Below are 21,088 nucleotides of genomic sequence, written 5' to 3'. Positions count from 1 at the left end.
GTGCGCCGTGACGTCATTAAAGCGGGCTGGACCCGGGGAGAACCCAGATGATGGGGATTATATTGTGGTGCGCTGGAGGTGTCTGCTGTAAAGTGCTGCTGGCTCGCAGCATGGGCACCGGGGATTACATCTGCGTGACGCTGCGTGGCGGGTCGCCCTGGGGATTCACGCTGCGGGAGGGAGAGGGGGACTCCTACCGACCTCTCCTCACGGCCCAGGTATCTGTCTGTGTGGCGTCCAGGTATTTGTGTCGGCTTTGCTTTGCTCCTAGTACTGGAACACGGGTATTTACTATATATTGTTATTGGAGAAACTAGGATTCCTGCAAATATAACGAAGTTGTGAAGATTTAGTTGTGGCATGACTTTTCACAGAGTTTTGCTGAATCACAAGTTGCACAATTCCTTTGACTGTAGTGTGTGTGTGTGTGTGTGTGTGTGTGTGTGTGTGTGTGTGTGTGTGTGTGTGTGTGTGTGTGTGTGTGTGTGCGTGTGCATGCGTGCGTGTCTGTGTGATTGCATTTTTGTGCGCGTTGGCTGTGTTTTGGTGCAAGATTCCTCTGGACCCTTATATGGTCAAGGCCCAGAGAGAGTACGGAGCAGCGTGATCTGCTATCGCTCACAAAAACTGCTGCAAGAAGCACGGCATTGTTCCGTGCAGCGACCAGCCTGCGCTCCAACGCGAGCGGAGCTGTGAGCCCCGTGTGGGAAAAGCGACGGCAGCAATTACAGAGCGTTCAGGTTCAGCTCAAACTAAGAAGCGAGCATCCAGACAGATCTTGAGATAAGTGACTGAATGCTACGCAAATGTGAGGTTAGAATGGCTGATAGCGCGGTAATAAAGCCTACAGGTAACAGTAGAGAATGTAATCCACAGGCCGGTCATGCACTTAGATATAAGAAACACACAGCAAGCGTTTGTTTTATTGTCTGACTTAAACCATCAACGTCTAACATTCAACTCTAGTAACCAGGAATCATTTTGTTTGTGGTGTCTGATGAACAGAGGTCATTCTACTCCTGGGTTTGTAGTGTCTGAGGACCCCGTCCTCTCTATATATGGTCTAGTGATGCATGCTCACGGTCTTCAGCTTCTCCTCCAGGTTGTGAAGATGTAAATGTTTTCTCACGCTGCATTCCTGCAACATGAAAGCTGCGGCGCAAAGTGCTCCGAGTCCATGAATCATCTGAGCGACAGATGTTTAACTTGCTTCAAACAACTGAATCGTTACTTGTGAACTTCGTCACCGAGTTTTACTGAGGTTTGTGGATGAATGTAGATGTTCCTTTACACGTGTCAGCATTGAATGAGCTGAATAACTGGCACTGATCTTTCGAACTGACTCAAAAACATCTGATTAAAGTAAAGAAAGTGAGAAAATCATATTTAAACAGCAATTATTCATTTTATATGAAAGTGTGTCTAAAACGTGACACACACACACACACTTACATTATGTTCTTGAGTTGAAACGTTGTCTAATTTTAGCCATGAATGTTGTGTTTACAGTATGTGAGCCCGTGCGTTACATAAGAGACTGATGGATTCGCTTCATCTAAGCAGTTGCTTATTAAGCTGAAGCACATCTGATGCTTAGAGCTCAGCCTGGGACGTCTGGGGCTTTGGCTCCACCTCATCTGGAACGCGGAGCTGTGGACAGAACCGAGGCCGTTGGGTAAAAATCGACAAAGGAAAAACAACCCGGTGGAGCCAAAGGCTCAAGCTGCACGTCCTCCTGCGCTGATAAAAGCCGTTGCTGAGGTTCTGGGAGCGCGATCGCTGGGTGGACTGACAGGCAGCGCTGCATACGGGCTCAGGGAATCCACTCCTAAAAGGTTCTGTCCATATAAGGCAGCCTGCATTTGTCTTCGTATTCGGAGCCCTGGCCTCAGTACAAAGTTGATGAGGTCACCTAGTTTTAAAGCTACAGAGACACAGTCACGAGCCTCAGTTTCAGCAGTTTTTGATCGTTAAGTGCGTCGGTCATGGCCGGTGGGACCTCGCGTCCCCAGCGAGACGGACTGTGCATGTCTGGCCTCATCGTGCTCACTGAAAGTCCTCTGTGACCTTCGCAGAGCAAAGAGGGCTCTTAGCCCTAATAGTGCACCGTAGGAGCCTCGTTAAGCTGCCAGGCAATCAGCGAAATACCAGTGCCTCAGTCATTCAGCGCTGATTTCCTGGAGTAAACAGCGTGCTCCACTGCTTCCATTACTGAAGTCTTGGCTTTGTCTTTTTCAGCAAAACATTTACGTTCCTTTCTGTTTTGCATCACCCGAAACTATTAGGGGCCAGTGTTTCACAAGCAGAGCGTTCTGGTGATTATTCTAGTACTATTAGTACCAGTGAGGTATAGGTTTCACCTTCTCTCAACCCAGAAGAGAAAACAGTGGAGATGCTTTTGGCCTCGTGGCCTCTGGTGAAGATGAGTGTCAGGCTTCCTGGATTTGCCAACACTCTGTATCTGAACAACTCGCTCCGGTGAGATGCATCATTATATCAGTCAGTGTCTGGTATGGACCTCTACATACAGTACTGTTTGTGTAATGTTTTCACAGAAGCCTCACATGGTTCCCTGAACCTCTGGATGTATGTATATGCTGTATTTTTCAACATAGCATAAACTATAATAAAAGCTTTAAACCCATCAGTGAAATTATCCAGTTTTCATACTGTAATTTGAGGGGTTCAAAGATTGAGACTGTATTTTAATACATCTACTATACATTTATTACAACTTATTGAAAAGGAAGTACATTTACCAAACACTAATTAAACATAACTGATTCTGGTACTGACCCTCCGTAGCTTTGCTGTAGTACTGTCCCGCCGTGGCTCCATGAGTGAGTGGAGACATTAAAGCCCCGGGGTGTGAGTGCTACCTGTAACGCAGCTGGAAAATATTTGCCTAAGATGTAAAAGCATAATTGCTTAAAGCTGCGAAGGGCAGGAACCGCCGGGAGCTGCGTCGACACATTCGGCGGTTCTTCCTTTCCCGTGATTTTCTGTCCCGTTTAAGTCCATTAAATAAACTATTTGAAAATGGGCAACGTAGGGTAACACACACGTTGTCTAAACGGAGCCACACATGCTGGAAACGTGGCCCATGAAACATCTCTCATCTGACAGTTCATGACTTATCTGTCTTCCTCAGTGTTTGTGTACCTTTGTGTTGCGAGGAGAGACAACGACAAATGTTTCCCCTCCTTTTTTGGAGCATGAGCGGTTGCCGTGGCGTCCGGGACGAGCCATCCTCCCTGCGGCGAGGTGCGAGTCCCCGGACAGGTTGTCCTTATAGGGCCTGTTGCACACAGCGTCCCATTGAGGAGCTTCATTTGAATGTGACTGACTCCAACTCAACTCCTAAAACGTGTTGTATACACTGAGTGATATCACATGCTTTTGTTGCCATGGCTACGTGTTTGTCAGTCTGTTTAGACCTGAGGTGAAGCGCTTGCTTTTATTGGATGCTTTATTCTGATGTTGCTCTACTTCAAAGTAAGAGATGAAGTTGCCTGCAATGCCTGGTCTCCTCAAAGAAGGCGTGTGTGTGCATCACCATCTAGTGGCAGGAGTCTTTACTGCAAATATCTACAGTGGAGACCGTATTTAACATTTAGCACTAGACATTTGACGTCTGACTGATGCGGTTTGACTCATTAACATTTGCATCATGCACAGTAGCCATTCAGTTAAACAGAAAATGGAATGTATAATTTAGGCTAAAAAGGTAAGTCTTTTCAGCTTATCCCTGAGGGGATTGAACCTGCAACCTGGGCGACAGGAGCGCTACAATAGCAATAATGTATAATTTAGGCTCTTAAATAAGCCTATTGAGGGATGAGCGTGGTTGGTGAGTTTCAAGATGCCTGAGCGAGTGAGTGCCAGAAAGTCTTTCATCACACGAAACCAGGGAGGCTGTTTTGGTTTTGTAACGGTGTGATGAAATAATTTTACTTGAAGCGCTATGTAGCAAAAATGAGCCGAACTCTCCTGTAAGCTTTCATCAGACGTCAGCCTGCATCAGTGTAAACACTGTGGAGTCATGGACTAGACTGTGGAGCATATTTTAAGTAATTTTTACAGGGTATTCCTGCCTATTAAATCCCCTATTAGTGAAGCGTTTTAAAGGCCTGGGGCAACTGGAGAGCGGATGAACCCATCAGTTGTTCATTTAACTGTATAGATGGTCTCTTAAACCGACTTTGCACAGAGACACAGCTATAATAAAGTATAAAAGTAAAGGCAGGGTAACATCAACTCAACTCAACCCGTCTAAGCTTTCAGTGATGCTGTCTGGCTCTGTCTGAGTCAAAGCCACTGTTACACCGTGTGTTTTGTAATCCAGCCTGAAACGCTGTTGGACCCACAGGTGGAGGAGGCCGGACGCGCCTTCCTGGCTGGAGTGCGTGAGGGCGACGAGGTGGTGTCGCTCAACGGGGAGCCGTGCGCCGATCTCAGCCTCTTACGAGCCCTAGCTCTCATCGACACATCGATCGACTGCCTGCAGCTGCTCCTCAAAAGGTAGCTCCGCATCAAAGCAGCGCGGCGGCGGTCGAACAAAACAAAACGTCTGCGCGTTCGATAACGCTGGAACGGCAGCTGTGAGCCCTCGATGCTAAATGGTCCCTGCACCAGCGGATTAGCATTTAGATAGCGCGTTGACTTTATGACCTGCAGAGTTCACTGAGCCACTGACAGTGAATTTACTACGACTGGAGCTGCCCCTCACAAACACTGTGTATGTGATGGATTTAAATTAAACCTAGGCTGAGAAATCACCAGCAGCATGAGCACAGTCCAGGCTTTGTATTGTGACCGTCTCCATGACTGCAAACTGTGTAGATTTGGACAACGGACGACCTCAGCTTGTAGCGTTTAAAGCGCGTTACTCAGAAATGTCAGTCTTCAGCCGCGCAGCTCTAATTGACTCCAAATGAATGATTGCAGGCGCAGATAATGACGCGCTGTTACTCAGATCACTGCTGACCTTGGAAGTGTAAATCAGGCCGAGCAGCGTCACAAAGTGATTATTTTCCACTTCAGAGACCTGACCCTTCCATTTAACTTCCTGCGTGAAGAATAAATCCATTACTTGGACAACTTCAGCAGCGGAAGCCTAATGTCTTCATTCCTCTGTGATGATGTATTGCTTTTTTAAATGTCAGTGGCAACGGAATGATCAAAACAAATATATGTGAGCGTGTCACATTAATATCTTGAGAGATTGACTCATTGTTCTCTCTGACAGATACTGCTCCACTCCCCCTGACGACTATGAATCAGAAGTGACACTCTGTGGTGACAGGCTCCCGGATGAGGCTTCTGTGGAGAGCACCACCCTCCACATCTTCTCCCCAAGGGACCGGACCCAAAGCCCAAGGGAGCTCATCATATCGGAGCTCCAGGGGGAGGGCTGCTGTGATGATCGGGGAAACCGGGAGCCTGTCTTTAGGGGAGCAGATGAGGAGGCGCAGAGGTGCTTCTCCCCCGGGGACATGGTCGAGCTGCAGGTGTCCCTGTCTGAGCAGACTCTGGGCGATGCAGGCTGCACCTCCCTCGGGAGCGCCCTGGGGATCGAGGGGGAGCTCTCCAACAGAGAGGCCATCGAGACGGTCCATACCTCCACCGCATCGCACTTCGTGCCCTGCCCTGCCAGGAAGCCGCTTAGCCAGCGCGGGGTGGTGCTCGGCTCCCCGTCCATGCTGGGGCAGGTGGAGGTCACTCTGCAGCAGCCAGCAGCATCAGAGGAGGGGAGGGGCGTCCTGAGCGTGGGTGGCCCCAGGGTCAGTGGAAGTGACAGAGGAGGAGAAGGGGGAGGGCACTGCGCAGGAGTCCCAGGGTCTTTCACCGTCTCGTTTGGACTTCCCTCTGAGGAGGCGACACCGGCTGAGGAGCAGGACTCTGACTCTGAGGGGGATCAAGACAAGCCCAACAAGCATCGGGCCAGGCACGCCAGTAAGGAGCTTTACGCCGCTGCCATTGGTTTCTGCTGTGCTTTGCTTCTCTTTGTGTAGGTCGCGAAGGTCTTTAAGCATAAATCTGCTCACATGCAACTCAACCGTATTGATTGTGAAAAGAGTGAGCTAAATTACAACCAAATCGGCCTATTAGCTAGTTGCATGATGCACGTTGGCTAAAAGTAAGGGATCAAGACAGAAACAGAAAGTGGCTGAAGCTGCTAGAGCTTGTAAAACGTCCTGAAGTGCTCCGTGGTGAATATGGACACCCGGCGTTCCTCAGGGCTGTGTAGGGGGCATAAATATAACACCAGCGTGCTGACGATGCCTGCAGAAGCGGCCCTTTGACAGACACCAGCATGTGCTCCTTTGGCCTGTCACCCGATCCGTAAGTGGCCACTTTAACTGAGCTAAAAAAGTGAGCCCATTGCTCACTCCTGCTGCCTCCTCCACCTTCAGGTCTGTCTTAGAGGATGATATCCAAGTAAGTGTTGTTTTTTTAGTGGTGCACCGCTGTGCAGCTATGAGACGATCAAACTCGCAGTGAACGGGACGAGCAGAAGGTTTTAGGTAGACAGTTTGTGAATTAAGGGGTTTGTTAAGATTAGTGCAGGCTGCCTTTAATCTTGCTCCATTTCTGTTCATGTGAGATAAGAACAGATTTAATGCTGCGCGTCGTCTCCGAACAAATGAGCGTTAGACACGGATCAGTGAATTTCATAACTGCTTTATGGGTTAGTGTGTTATGTTTAACTGAATGAGCAGATTTAAAGTAACACATTTCCGAAGAGGGGAGTTAATAAAAATATGTAGAGATATATTTTATTAGACATCTGAAAACAATTTTTTACTTTTTTTTAATAACATGTCCTTCTTCTTAGTTTATGTCGTTGATTATCTGCTTGATTATTTATGGGGCCATAGTTCAGGATCCTGTAGAGCTGCTTCTGCTGTTGAGTCAAACCTCACACACGTTTAAACTGGATACTGCTTTAAACCAGGTTCAATATTATTCTTTAGTCGTGATTTCTCCTTGTTGCTTTTTTGCTTAAACATCAATTAATTGATGTTACACACATGTTGAGTTTGTAGCTGAGTCATGGACTAAACCATTAAACAATGATTGTTTTTGATTACGGATCTATGATTTCATTTAGGATTGACCGATTGTTGATCATTATTCCGTCAGTCAGAAGTGCAACCAGTGCAGGTACGCAGCACAAGTGCCTTGAAGTTGTCAGCGATAAAAGACTGGTCAAAATAAAACAAGTACTAATAGAGACAAAAAAGCAACCAGTGTTAAAATATGATTTTTCCTTCCTAGACTTTTCTTTTGGACCCACTGCTTTCAATGCTGAAATCTGTCTGTTTGCTTCTCTAAACAGGGCTCAGGCGTAGCGAGAGTCTGTCAGAGAAGCAGGTGAAGGAAGCCAAGTCCAAATGTAAACATATTGCTCTCCTTCTTACGGCTGCTCCGCCAAACCCCAACAACAAGGGGGTGTTGATGTTCAAGAAACATCGGCAGAGGGCCAAGAAATACACGCTTGTGAGCTACGGCACAGGAGACGACGAACCAGAGTACAGTGACGACGACGACGAGGAAGCAAGAGACGGCGAACAACCAAACCACACTGTTGAATTTACCCTTGTAGCTCCAAACAGTTCTGAAATAGAAAAGCACATCATCGCTAACACCCATAGTGGTAAAGGTGTGCTAACCATCAACTGGGACAAGGGTCTCCTTGAGATCGAAAGGAACCTGAACAATCAAGAAGAGATGGAATCCTTGCCCGAAACAAAGGGTAAAGGCGCCCTAATGTTTGCCCAGCGACGTCAGAGAATGGATGAGATTACTGCTGAACACGAGGAGCTCAGGCGCCAGGGGATTCCCGTGGAAGGAGTGCAGGAGGCTGAAAAGAAGACAATGGAGCAGTCGTACATGCAGTCCACAACAGAGAGCCATGCGTACATGGATGTGAATATACACCAACAAAGCCAACACCAGCAACAGTACAAGCAATATCAAGAGCAACAGTACTACGAGCAGCAACAGCACTACCAGCAACAGCAGCAGTACCAACAGCAATATCAGCAAGAACAGTATGAGCAACAGAATTATCTACAGCAACAAATGTACCAGCAGCAGCAGCAGCAGGAATATCATCACGAGCAACAGCAAATGCAGCACTATGCTGCCAATATTAACGGCACAGTCCAACATCAAAGCAGCGAAATGCAGAGTTCTCTCAGCAATCGCACTGCAAAGCCCTTCTCACTGGAAAACATGGCGGCGACCCCTTATTCTTCTGCAATGAGTGGGACCAATCAGGATTCTGTGGGCCAAGGAGAGCAGATAGCTTCCCGCGACGAGCGCATCTCTACCCCTGCTAATAGGACTGGCATTCTGATGGATACAAAGAGAAAAGGTGCTGGCAAGCCTATGTTCACATTCAAGGAGGCACCAAAGGTATCGCCAAACCCGGAATTGCTCAACCTCCTTAACAGGAGCGATAAGAAGTTGGGTTTTGAGTCAGGACCTGAGGAAGACTACCTTAGTCTTGGGGCCGAGGCTTGTAACTTCCTCCAATCTCAACGAGTTAAACACAAAACTCCTCCACCAGTGGCTCCGAAGCCTATGATCAATCCCAACGCTCCTCCTTGGTCCCCACAGACAGAAATGACAAACCAGGACATGCCACAGTGCGCTGAAAATAGTGTATCCACACCTGCTATAGCCCCCACCATAGAGAGTAGCCCTGCTCCAGAACTAGAGCCAACTCCTGCACCTGCCCCTGAGCCCTCTCCCCCTCCTACTGCCCAGGGGGCTCCTGCCAGCACTGCTACAGAGGAGCAGCACACATGGACTCTGCCAGAGCCTCAACAGCCTCAGCAACTGACTGCGCATGAGGATAATGTTCACATGAATTCTACCCCACAGCCAGACCCTGCTCCTGTGAATACCTGGGCTACAGCACAGATACAGGTCCAACCACAACCACATACTAATTCCTGGCATCAAGCTCAAGTGCAGCCTCAGGAACCTGTTCCAAGTCAGTCCCCACCGCAGCCACCTTGGGTAACACGACAGTCGTCTCAGACACAAGCACAGGCTCAGCTCTCTATAAATACATGGAGCCCTCAAATTCAGCCATCCTGGGGTCAGCCTCAGGACCAGGCACAACCCCAGACCCATGCACAGCAATCCTGGGCCCAACCTCGGGAACAACCACCGTCTCAGCCACAGGTTCAGGCACCCTGGGCGCAATCTCTCGAGCAGCCGCACCCGCAGCCAACTTGGGGGCAACGTCAGGAACCAGTGCAGCAGCTCCCCCAAGCCTCTTGGACTCGGCTATCAGAAACAGACACTCAGCATCAGCAGGCATGGGTGCAACAGTCTCAAGCACAACCTCCCTGGGTTAGACCGGTTCAGCCCGAATCCCAGCAGCAGCCACCATGGGTTCAACAACCACAACATCAGGCTCCACAACAAGCGTGGCAACAGGTTCAAGCACCAGGTCAACCACAACAACCCTGGGCCTCAGTTCCGCCTCAACAGCCACAGCAGCCTTCAGTTAACGCATGGCCTTCCTCACCAGCTCAACTTCAACCTGCCCCAGTACAACCCCAAGCTACTTTGAATCCATGGGCACCAGTACCTCCCCAGCCTCAGTTCCAATCATCATGGACCCAGGAGCAAAATCAGGCACAAAATCAGGCACCTTGGGGTCATCCGGTCCAACCCCAGCATACTTCACAAGCAAAGTGGACGCCATCAACTCCATCAAAAACACCGCAGCCACAAATGAATGTATGGCCAGCGTCTGAAACACAGCCTCAGACCCCTGTAAACGCCTGGGCCCCACAGCCACAACAAACACCTAGCAATGTTCACGCATCAATGGTAAACACCCGTCCATCTCCAAAACCTTGGCAGCCACCACAACACGCAACCCACAACCAGACTCCTCCCCCTCCACCCCAGCGGATGCACTCCTTTTCTCTTGGTCAGAGAGTATCATCACCCATCAACCCAATGGCCACTGTCTTAAACCCACAATCCCCAGGTTCAGCTTTCGAGATGCCAGCGGTCCGAGGAAAAGGAGCCGATATGTTCGCCAAGAGACAGTCACGTATGGAGAAATATATCGTGGACTCGGAGACTGTGCAGGCAAACAAGGCAAGCCGTTCAGCTTCACCAACTGCTTCCTTGCCAAGCGAGTGGAGATATACTCCCAATGTACGTGCCCCACCTCCGCGTGCTTATAATCCTATTCACTCACCTTTTTACCCCCCAGCAGCGACAAAGCAGCCCCCTCCAGGAAGCCCTTCATCCAAAGCCAAGAAAAAAGGCAAAGAGAAACAAACTCCTGCCCCCAAACCCCTCAATGTTATAGATGTCATGAAGCATCAACCATATCAACTAAATTCCTCACTGTTCACCTTTGGCCCAGCCGTAGAGGCACCCAAACCCCCTGTGCCTAAGCCAGACTCTTTACCTCTTAACCCACCTGTCGACAATCCATCAGTAAGATATGAGCCAATGCCCCCCATGCAGCCAGCTGGACAATTTAATGCTCCATACCCCCAGCAGCCCTATGGGATGCCAATGCAACCTATGATGCATGATGGCCTCTACCAACAAGCCCCAGCTAGCGGTTACCCTGCGCCTAATCCTTACCAGCAGCCCCCTCCTCCTGGTGGTCCATACCAGCACGCATATAACCAACCGTATCAGCCGCCTCTTCCACCTGCTTATCAGCCTCAAAGTCCTCAGTCTCCAAACCCCATGTACCAGCAGGCACCGCAGGCCCCTTACCAACCAGCCAGCAGCCCTCCTTACTTATCAGCCCCCTCGGTCCCTTACCAGCCCCAGCCTCCCAGTACCTATGTTGTTCCTAGCTTCCCTCTGGCTGCGAGGCCTGAATCCGCATCAGGTGGCAACCCTGTAGCTGCTCCAAAGCCCAAATTTACAGCTAAAAAGAGCTCAGCGCAGGTGTGGAGGCCCACAGCTGTGGATAAATAGTGATTCTGGTTGAATCATGACATGCTTGGTGTCTTTTTGAATCCAAGGGTTTGTGCTCTGTCCACTGAGATGTGGAATATTTTTAGCACTTGCTCTTTTTGATGAGCTGCCTTCACGTCCAGCTGCTGTTGATGGTGTATTGGCATCAAACAAACATGATAAATGCAGCAGTAAGAAAGGGACATATGCAAATGCAAATCACTTCATAGTAAATTATACAGATACACAAAAAATCCTTTGGATTCTGAATGGATTTGTGCAATTTGATGTAAACGATTCTAAAGCGAAGGCATAATAAGAATGTAGGTGGGCACGATACTCAGCATTAAATGTAGGAAGAGAGAAAAAAAAAGTGCTAAACAGTGGCAACAGGAAGTCGATGTCTGAAAAGAAGAAAATGACAAACGTGTGTTCAACTATTTTGAGAAGAAAAAAACACATCTGAAATGTAATAAAACGAACTGAACGAGAAGTTCACTGGCAACAAGCTAAAGCTAAATTTGCATTGTCAGCAGTGTCGTAAGGACCGAGACTGTAAACTGTGACTCTGCAGAGTTTAAAGTAAAGCCTGGAGCGTAACACAGTGCTCGGTTCAGAAAGCGACAACGCTGACCTCAAATGTTTGATCTGTGAGGAGTTTTTCTTCAGTGCCTTTTCCATAGCACCTACCTAAGTAGGTTATTTTTATTGTAAGCTTGAAGCCAGCTGTTGCGTCATGTTAGGGACTATATTTAAAGTGCCTCATGAGGAGCGCTGAGCTCCATAGATAGAACTCTGGGCTTAGATTTCAGCTTCAGCTAAGTGAAACGGGTTCTGGAGCTTCACGAGGAGCTACAGAAGCTGACGCGTTTCACTCTTCCAGGCGTCTTGTTCTGACTGCTTTTGTATTGTTTTGAACCAAACCGGCCGGTTTGGTTCACAGATATGTTGCTTTCGCTCTTTATGTTCTTCCCTTGTTTCGGTGTGTTTCTTCATAGTGCACTTTCTGTATGATTCACTGCAGTGCCATTAAAACTTCTTTTATCCTTGCTTGTCTTTCTTTTCTGTTGTTCTCAACATGCTTTTTGGGTTTCTTTCTATTTCTGGTCTATTTTCTTTTCATGCTGCTTAATTGCTCTTCTACACTTTGTCTATTAATACTGTACTTCCAATGCATCCTTTAATTGCTAAAGACAAAGGCATTTTTAACATTAGTTTTTGGAGGCTACCTCCAACTACCTATCTTAAATGCACCTTTTTGCCAGTGAAACTAAATGAATCTTAAAGCGTGATTACGTACATCACCTCTAGAACTAAGGTGAGTGTTTGAGTGGCACATTCCTGCACAGCGACGTCCTAGTCATGCATTTGCGGGTATTTCTGTGCAGTGACGTCACTGATTCTAGACGACCTCATGGGTTCGTGCTGGAGGTCAAGTCAGTGATCTCATCATGAGTTTTTTACTCCCTGCAATGTAGAAACCTTGACATTATGGACCATTGAGTTGTAGAGTTTCACTGCTGTTTGTGGATGAATTTAAATTCATTTATTCATTCATTCATTAAACTTTTTGCTCCGATACATGTGATTTATAGTTTTTTAATCCACCCGGAAAACCCCACTACTAAACTTTACCACCTGCAGTACAAAGCAGTAAAAATGGTCCACATTTATACCAGATTAAGATCCAGCTCTCAAATGCAGGTAGGGCACCGATTCAGGCAAATATATAGTCATCCATGAAAATATGACCTCATGTTGTTTTTAATCCACTCATTCATTCTTGCAGCTGTGCTATTTCTGTTTAGTGCCACAGGCATCGACCAGATCCCTGAGTCAGCAGATCATTTACACCTCTGTGACTCATTCAGCTACGTCTCTCTCTCTCTCTCTCTCTCTCTCTCTCTCTCTCTTTTTGTTGCCACCTTTTGCCATCTGCCCGTCTTACACTTCTCTCACCAGATGATGGCAGCACCATCTTTTATGCACGGCTGCTGTATGTTCCTCAAACTCTGCCACGGTGGTGCTTTTTCACCCCAGATAACCTCAGCATAGGCTCCAGTGGATTTCAAATTTGCAAAGTAGGTCCAATAAAATAAGCAGAAGTTTGGGCCAAGAGTAGGTTAAAACACTATTTATACTAGTCACTGAGCTGTTATTTTTTTCTCTCTATTCATACAATGGATTTGTGCATAAAGAATTTAACAGGGCAAAAGTGTTAGAGCACGTAAATGTGTTGAGGATCAGGAGCTGCTCTGCTCCACCAACATTTTCCATCCTGATTGTATCTGGCTGCAGCCAAACAGAAATGAGCCCTTACTAAAACAAACACATCTGGATCTTTCCCTGCAGGCCCTTGGCAGGAGCTACTCCCTCTCGCCACCGGTCAGAGGTCCCTCCACAGCCCAGAGGGCAGCTTCAGCTTCCTCTTTCCTCAAACACCAGACGCCCCGACCCGAGGGGGGCCGCAAGCCCCCCTCCCCCTGGGAGGCCGCCTCCCGGCACCCCCTGGGCCTGGTGGACGAAGCCTTCGCGTTCCGGAACCTGCAGCAAACCCTCGTCTCAAACATCCACTTGGCAGCGCAGCGCAAGAAGCTGCCCGAGCCGCCGGCGCAGTGGAGAGCCAGAACGTCCTTCCAGGCGTCGCCGCAGACAGACAGCCGGACCTGGAGCCCGAGCCCGAGCCGCAGCCGCAGCAGCGCGGGGCCGTCGATCGCGTCCTCGGCCCCGAGCCCGGCCCCTGTGGGCCACGCTGGTTACAGCTCCCTGCCCAGACAGTGGCGGCCGCAGAAGTCCGTGACCCCGGCCGACCCGGGGCCCCCGGGGGCGCAGACTTACAAGTCTGTGTACAGCAGCAAGTGGAGCTGGAGGCGTTAGGATGCGTCTATCAGACCAGGACTCAAGTTATAACAACAAACCACAGTATGACGAGTGAGCTAGAATAGGGGATTTTCTGATTGTTTTTAGATGCTTCCTACTTTTATCTTATCGTTATTCTTGCAGTATAATAATGAAATCTGTGCTTGCTTTAATCAAACGTGGAGAGAGACGGATGCTAGACCATGTGTGGAGGCTTAGAAAGCGAGTAGAGTTTCTAATCAGGTAAAAACACTGAAGTTGGCGGTTTAGAATGAACCCACTTACAGTAGGAAAGCCACATGAGAAGGCGTCCAATACAACAGTGACTAGGTGGTTCTAGAGTGAGGACCGCTCTTGAGCTGTTCTGATTCCTGCTGTGGGCGTGCGTTATGCCTCAGCGCACGGGTCACTGCACAGTTCCAGTACAATTAGCGAAGCAGTAGAAAAGCGCTGTAGCTCAGCATGTTGTGGAGGCACAGGTTTAACCAGAAGGCGAGAAGCCCGACACCAAGCCTGCTTTCACTATTCCAGTTATTCCACAGATTAAAGTAGGCTGCGGTCAGTTTTGTGTTGTGGTTCTGATGGTTGTTGAAAGTCGATGAGTGTAAATTATGGGTAAAGTAGTGATGAGGCTCGTAATAGGTTAGAGAGAAGGTCTTGCCGTATGTACAGTAACAGGCTTGTCTCTGGTTTGGGCTTCACACTCACGTCCATAGACTTTTTATCACACGTTATCGTCCCGACAGGCTGAAGTGTGTGTGTAATAATCACACAGTGCTGCTTCCGGTCAACACTGTGCTTTTAATACGATACCAGCAATCATTTCTGTTCCAAACCAATCCAAATACAGTATTTTTAAAAATAAATACAGTGGACAAGCACTTTCCCCACATCGCTTGTGTTTTCTGCTCCCTGCTCTTCATTCCAAGCATGAAATACTCCGCTCCGGGCCATTTGTTGCTTGCTGTAGCATCCCATGAAGCTTTTTTGTATGATGCGCTGTCTTGAACAGTCACTAGTTCCGTACCCAGCGGACGGGGGCTGGGCGGGGCTGGAGGGGACTTGTTCCCATGGTGACCACCCGTTACATAACGACAGTGGGTACCTAGTGCAGCCGAGCCATTAGAGAATGAGAGTTAAGGCCACAGAGGGAGGTGGTGCTTTGGATTTGGAAAACACTCGCTATTACAGGGGTGGAGCTGCAGCTGGAATGTGAGGAGTGCGTCACAGAAACACAGAACTTCAGTTTTGTGTGGGAGCTTCTTGGCCTCCAGCCTCATGTGGTCGACCTTCCTCCTTTTATCTGGCTCCTTCAGCAGGTAAATAAACATGGAGGAGGTGGATTAAAGTGAACAAGGTCAGTGACTGGCTTATGAGGTGAGTGCACCCCGTTAGGTCCTGCATCACATGACGGCCTTTCACACAAATTGTACCTGATTGGTGTGCGGGCTCGTGCAGGAAGTCACAGATTATATTTATGGGCCCTGATGGAAACAAACGCAGCCAAGTCAACTTTATGCTCCACGTCAGAGCTTCTTTACGGGTTTCAAGGAGTGTTTACGTTTCTGCTGCCGTGAAGCTGCGAGAGTGCAACAGGCTGAAGGTTAAAGCAGTTCAGATGAAGCGGCTGTCAGATGGAGTCAAAGTGGACAGGAGTCACAGACACGTACCTGCCACCACAGTCGGCACCTGATCACTGACCACTGATCCCAGAACCCGTCTAAATCAGCTTTTATCAGAATATTAGAGCCATTTACACACCATTTATGCATTATTACTTGTCTTATTTAGCGTTTTTCACCTGATGTGTTAAAATACCTTTATTTTGACATCAGTCCCACACACTGTCCATCCTATATTTACTCAATCTTAATTCCCCAATAATTACTTTTATTTCATTTTATTCAGTGTTCACACCAACATACACTGTACAAGCTGGGAGCTACTGTACAAACAGCAGCAGACAGTAGGTGATTGGGAGCAGTAGTGGCAGAGCTCTAAATTTAGTCAGCCCTCCTCTTGTGAACTAAATACCAGTGACAACAGACGAGCCGACACCCGGCCGTCCACTCGCTGCCTCAGTCGCTGGGGTCAGGCTTCAGCCCCCTCCCATCCACAAGCCTCAGTGCACAGGCGCCGGCGCTGGTGGCTCTACCCGGCCTGACCCGCTCGCCTCTCACCTCTGGTTCCTTCCTCTGAGGGAAACGGCACCACCTGAGACGCTCCCCCTCCAGGCTCCTTCAGCACAGGTAAGCTGCTGTGGCCTCTCTGCAGGCGTGTGTGCACTTCGACGGTCCACGTCTGGCATTTTAAACGAAGCATGGCCACATCTTGGCAGTGAACTGAGTATCAGAGGTCTAACATTAATTATTATAGATGTGTGAAAGTCTAATTTTGATCAGTCAGTGGTTTGAACTGCATTTTGCTTTGAGATTTTCTAGTAAAAGGCTCTGTTCTGTCCGGGACGCTGTAGAACCTGCAGCGTTCTGGACCGACCCGTTTGTTCTGTGTTCACTGGCACCGCGTGTTTGCCGTCACAGCGCCGTCTCCTCCGTCTGTGTCCTCTCAGCCCTCGTTTCAAACATATTGATCGGTGGAGTCCTGACGCAGCTGCTCGCGTCGCCTGACGAGCGTGTGCTCGGCGTTTACCAGCACAAGGTTATTTAAAGGGACGTGCTAACTTTGCCCTTTTCACTGACCCAATAAATTCCATCTGCCTGGGTGCGTCTCCTGGTGCCGGACAATCGATGGCGGCGGCAGCGATGGCGTCTCTCGTCGTGCGCTCGAACTGCTTGCACTGATGCAAACTGTCTCCTGTGACTTTTGGCTTCTCGCGTCTCCACCCCAGGGGCCGACATGTCACAATTCTCCACCATGACGACGAGGGAGAGGAAAATGCAGGCGGCAGCCATCTGCAGGGAGGTTCAGGCCCAGGAAGGTACTTCTGCCGCTTCCTATCTCACCCTCATCCAACAAAGCCATGGCTTTAACACCACAGCCGGTGGCCAGTGCAGCCAACATCCCATCACTGATCCCGTCTATAAATAAGCAAAGGAATACTTTTATGGGCCAAACTAGCTAATCCCTTTGTCGTGGCTCCGTAGTCGCTCTATTTTAGGCCGAGGACAACTGTGCGGCGTCTGAAGGCCACTGACAGCTGTAAGATATTCTGGCAAATGTGCCTGTGACATGTCCATGATCAGCATGCGGTGGAGCGCGCGCCACGCTGACCGCAAAACAGGCAGCAAACACCATTCCTCCTCGATCTTATGGGCCGGAAGACGCGGCCATAGAGGGTTTTCACTGTGTTCAACTGATCTGAATGTGCAACCACGGCATAAACCCAATCCACACCAGCTCCTAAGTGCTTTGTTTGTGTCCTGTGTCTAGACGTAGAGGCGGATCTTGGGAGGAAAATGAATGTGCCCAAGGACATCATGCTGGAGGAGCTGTCTCTCGCCTCCAACCGGGGCTCCCGTCTCTTCAAAATTCGCCAGAGACGCTCGGAAAAATACACCTTTGAGAGCATCCGGAACGAAAACAACAAGCTGCTGAGTGTAAGCAGGAAGCTGCATGTTGTCTCACCACGTCTAACTATCAGTCGGGTCCAGTCCTGCTCCTGCTGAGCCACGGTCCTGCTCGTTCCACCATTCCAGCCTCTGATTGGCTGGAGAGGATCCAGGTGACCAGAAGTAGGTGAGGCAGAGATGAGTGTGAGACAAGCAGGACTGAGGCTCTGAGGGCGAATTGTTTGAACCACACGTGAAACAACAGTGCACGTTTTCTCCTGCACTTCCACCACGTCCGCTCCATCCATCACATGAAAGACGTTTGCACAATGCCTCACATCCTGACAACGTATACGTGGTAGTGAAAGTCCTGCAGCTGCTCATAAACGCCTTTATTAATGTCCCTGTGTGTAACGACGGGCCGTTTGCCAACTTCACCCAGCCTCTCCGGACCTCAGAGCACATGCGGGTTTGTTTACGTACCAAATCGAGTGAGATGAAGTCCAGCTAATTAAGTCTTTGTTAATTAGCAGCATTACAGTAGTTACATCCTGTATCACTTAGTTTTCTAGTAGCCTTGTGCGCTCGACGTCCAAAGATAAAACAATTACTTGGCTCCAGGGATGTTCTTCCCCTCATCTTTGAAGTGAGAAGGACTCACATAGCTCTGGTTTATTTATCGCTCAGGGCTACGGAGGGATTTTTGTTTCAAGTTGTCAACATTTCCTGAGGAAGTCCTGGAGTAAATCATCATAAATATCTTTCAGAGGGATGAAAGCTGGATGCTGGGGCTGCAGTACATTTCATCCTAACCCAGAAAACAATGTCTCTACGTTAAGGGGGAAATGGAGACAAACTGTCCTGCTGGTTGTGACACCATGATCTTCAACAGGACTCGCTGCTCATGAAATTGACCAGATATTGGTGACGTTCACATCTGGATGCTTCTTTCAGGACACAGCGGTTTCGTGTGTGGAGAACGGGAGCGTGACGGACGCCCACTGCTCTGAGGACGTGGACCGGTCCCCCGACGAGGCGAGGGTGGCGCCGGACCCGGAGAGCATCGCCCAGGGTAGGAGGCTCCACGGGACCAGCCGGTGCTGCCGGTGTAGCGTAGCTACCTCACATGCTCCTCTACAACCTGATAACAGCTGTTTAGCTTTAAGGTGCTCTGCGCGACTCATGCTGGATCCACAGCAGAGCTCCGGCCCTGGACGCGCTGTGTTTTGATAAGGATGTTTGTACTCGTGTAGCCCTTGATCATTTCCTTCTTGTCTGGAATCAGCAGGCGTCGGAACGCGGCTGCACATTCTTATGTTGTGACTCGTCGACCGTCTCCTTTTATTTCTCTGTCTGTTTTAACTTTACTCCACATCCCCCTGCTTCTCTCCACCTCCTCACCACTATCAACTTTGACCATCTTTGGAAGAATTGTGCAGTTACACCGATGGGAAGCGCTTCCTGTTTGCGTCTTGAGCCACTGATACCATCGGCCGGGCGCTCACGTCCTCCCTCAGGTCTTCATTCTGCCTAGTTGACAGTAAACTGGGACAGATTTAGGGGTGAGCGTGTCATCAACAGGGGGCGCGGTGCGGTTTCACCACCCCTTCGCGTCTGAATGAAGTCACTCACTGGGATCAGGCCAAAGCGCGTCAGGTACCAAATGACACACACTCTCAAAATAGCGGCTCGTCCAGTCAGAGGTGTGTGGTTCCTATCGCTTCACTGGTGGCGACGTTACTGAGAAGTGTAGAGTTTGGAAACGAGGACACAGATCCTCTGATCTCTGCTTCGTCTCCTCTGCCTCAAACACATCAGCTCAACCAATATTTTTCCCAGAAAATGTTTTACACGGTGTTTTGTAACAGACCCCTCCTCCCTAAAAATCTGTAAACTTCCCCACAGGTCTGTTTGGTCTCTCCTGCTTCCTCTTCAGGGGCACAACATAAACTCAGGAAGGGGGATTGTTCATTGTGGGAGGTTAAGACGTGACGAGACGCCCCGTGTTATGTAAGGCTCAGATCCCCCCCTGAGTGAAGCACTGGGTTTGAAGGATAGTGTTCTGGATAGGCCTCCGCCATCAACACGCATGGAGTATGCAGGGAGACATGCGCTTACACACACACACACACACACACACACACACACACACGCCTGTACACACACACACACACACACACACACACACACACACACACACGCCTGCACACACACACACACACACACACACACACACACACACACGCCTGCACACACACGCACACACACACACACACACACGCCTGCACACACACACACACACACACACACAGCTCTCTCCTGTTTTGCTGTGATCCTTCAGCAGAATCAAACTACTGAGGACTGTGTTAATGAAGTTTTTTCGTCACTTTTAGTTCTTTTTCCTCAACCAGTGGCCAGAAGTCAAACTGTGACACACAGCCCACTGCATGTGGAGTCACAGGCAGCTGACTCTGACTCGTCTGTGATTTGTCGAATGATCAAAGGGAGGGATCAGCTTCCTATGAGCACACACGCATTTGCTGGCGCTCTTTTAAATGGTTTTAAATACGCCGTCTGTGTTGTGACCCCTCCAGGGTACGGAGGCCCCTTGAAAGACGTCCCCCCAGAGAAGTTCAACTGCACGGCCGTGCCCAAGGCCTACCAGTCGCCCTGGGAGCAGGCGGCCGGCAGCGACCCGGCCGTGGCCCACTCGCTCGCGGGCCTCGGGCCTCAGCCGGGGCCTCAGCCGGGACCGCCTGGATACAAGTGCTTTAACAGGTACCTCCACCCTGACAGACGCTCATGACCCAAGTCCTGTTTATTTTCTAAGTGCTGATCACGTCCTTCCTCTCACTGTGCTTCTCACTCTAAGCAGCTGTCTCTCACCCCCCCCTCCGGTCACAAGCTTTCCGTGCTTTAATTAGTCGCTTCACTTCAAATGTCAGTGCAGTCCCCCTCGTTAGCACCTGACGGCTGCCGTTAACACTGTGGCTCCGCCTCCTGCAGGGTGGCGACGCCGTTCGGCGGCTTCAGCGGGACGCCGCGGCCCGTGCCGCTCAGACCCGTCCAGCCGGAGCCCCTCCCCCACCTCCCCGAGCCGCAGGGGGACGCGGCCGGGACCCGGCCCTCCTTCAACAGAGCCGCTCTGGGGTGGGCGGCGGCGGGCGGCCCCCCGGAGCGGTTGATCCCCGAGTCTGACGACCTGTGAAACACAGGAAGTCACAGTTTGTCTCCTGGCTGTTGATGCACGTGGGCTCCAACATGACGTGAGCTTTTGTACATATGGTGCAGCAGACGGACACTCTACTGTAGTAAAAGTCATGTTGATGCTCAATAAAAGTGTGCTATTTATGCTGTTAGTTTCTTTGTCTGACGTGGATGTGAAGTTCTGCAGGGATTCAGCGACGCAGTGACCGCGCTCTGCTTGTGTGTGAGAGGACGCGCGTGTCGCTGTGATGCGCCTCCAGGTTACGCACGGCGACAAATCAAATCTGCTCCGCTGACGCGATGGTGCAGTCACGCGTCTCGCGCCTGTCGGCCTCGACGGGAAGCGGCCTGACGATCAGCGACGGTCAAAAGCGAGCCCAGATTTACCGGACAGCTGATCCAGAATGAACCAACAGATGCAAAACAAGCCGGAAAAAAACACATTAGGTCATTAGAAAATACACAAAATGAGACCACGAAGAGCAGAAGAATGACTTGGAGACACACAGTTAAATAAAGACCATAGAAAGAAATTATGCAAAGTTACTTCAGCG

General features: G+C 49.6%; 2 protein-coding genes across 7 annotated transcripts; both read left to right on the top strand.

The window, feature by feature from the left end:
• Nucleotides 1-63: 63 nt before the first annotated feature.
• LOC114870075 (synaptopodin-2) lies at nucleotides 64-14,708 on the top strand. 6 transcript variants are annotated; one of them, XM_029174762.3, is made up of 5 exons: nucleotides 64-218; nucleotides 4,370-4,521; nucleotides 5,249-5,955; nucleotides 7,343-10,134; nucleotides 13,312-14,708. In XM_029174762.3, exons 1-5 carry the CDS (start codon nucleotides 111-113, stop codon nucleotides 13,834-13,836), a joined length of 4,284 nt encoding a protein of 1,427 aa, XP_029030595.1. In that variant the 5' UTR covers nucleotides 64-110; the 3' UTR covers nucleotides 13,837-14,708. The 6 variants fall into 6 exon arrangements, with proteins under 6 accessions (XP_029030595.1, XP_029030585.1, XP_029030576.1 ...); XM_029174752.3 differs by having other exon boundaries at nucleotides 7,343-10,194; XM_029174743.3 differs by lacking the exon at nucleotides 13,312-14,708 and having other exon boundaries at nucleotides 65-218; nucleotides 7,343-12,008.
• A 150-nt stretch (nucleotides 14,709-14,858) lies between these two features.
• Nucleotides 14,859-20,678, top strand: myoz2a (myozenin 2a). The gene is made up of 6 exons (XM_029174797.3): nucleotides 14,859-16,067; nucleotides 16,667-16,756; nucleotides 17,209-17,375; nucleotides 18,282-18,399; nucleotides 19,922-20,105; nucleotides 20,334-20,678. Exons 2-6 carry the CDS (start codon nucleotides 16,675-16,677, stop codon nucleotides 20,533-20,535), a joined length of 753 nt encoding a protein of 250 aa, XP_029030630.1. The 5' UTR covers nucleotides 14,859-16,067; nucleotides 16,667-16,674; the 3' UTR covers nucleotides 20,536-20,678.
• The last annotated feature ends 410 nt before the right edge of the window (nucleotides 20,679-21,088 follow it).

Source organism: Betta splendens, chromosome 2 (assembly GCF_900634795.4).
Source record: "Betta splendens chromosome 2, fBetSpl5.4, whole genome shotgun sequence".
In the NCBI taxonomy this organism is placed as follows: domain Eukaryota; kingdom Metazoa; phylum Chordata; class Actinopteri; order Anabantiformes; family Osphronemidae; genus Betta; species Betta splendens.
Note: the sequence above shows the minus strand (reverse complement) of the source record. Positions and strands in the feature narration are given on the sequence as shown.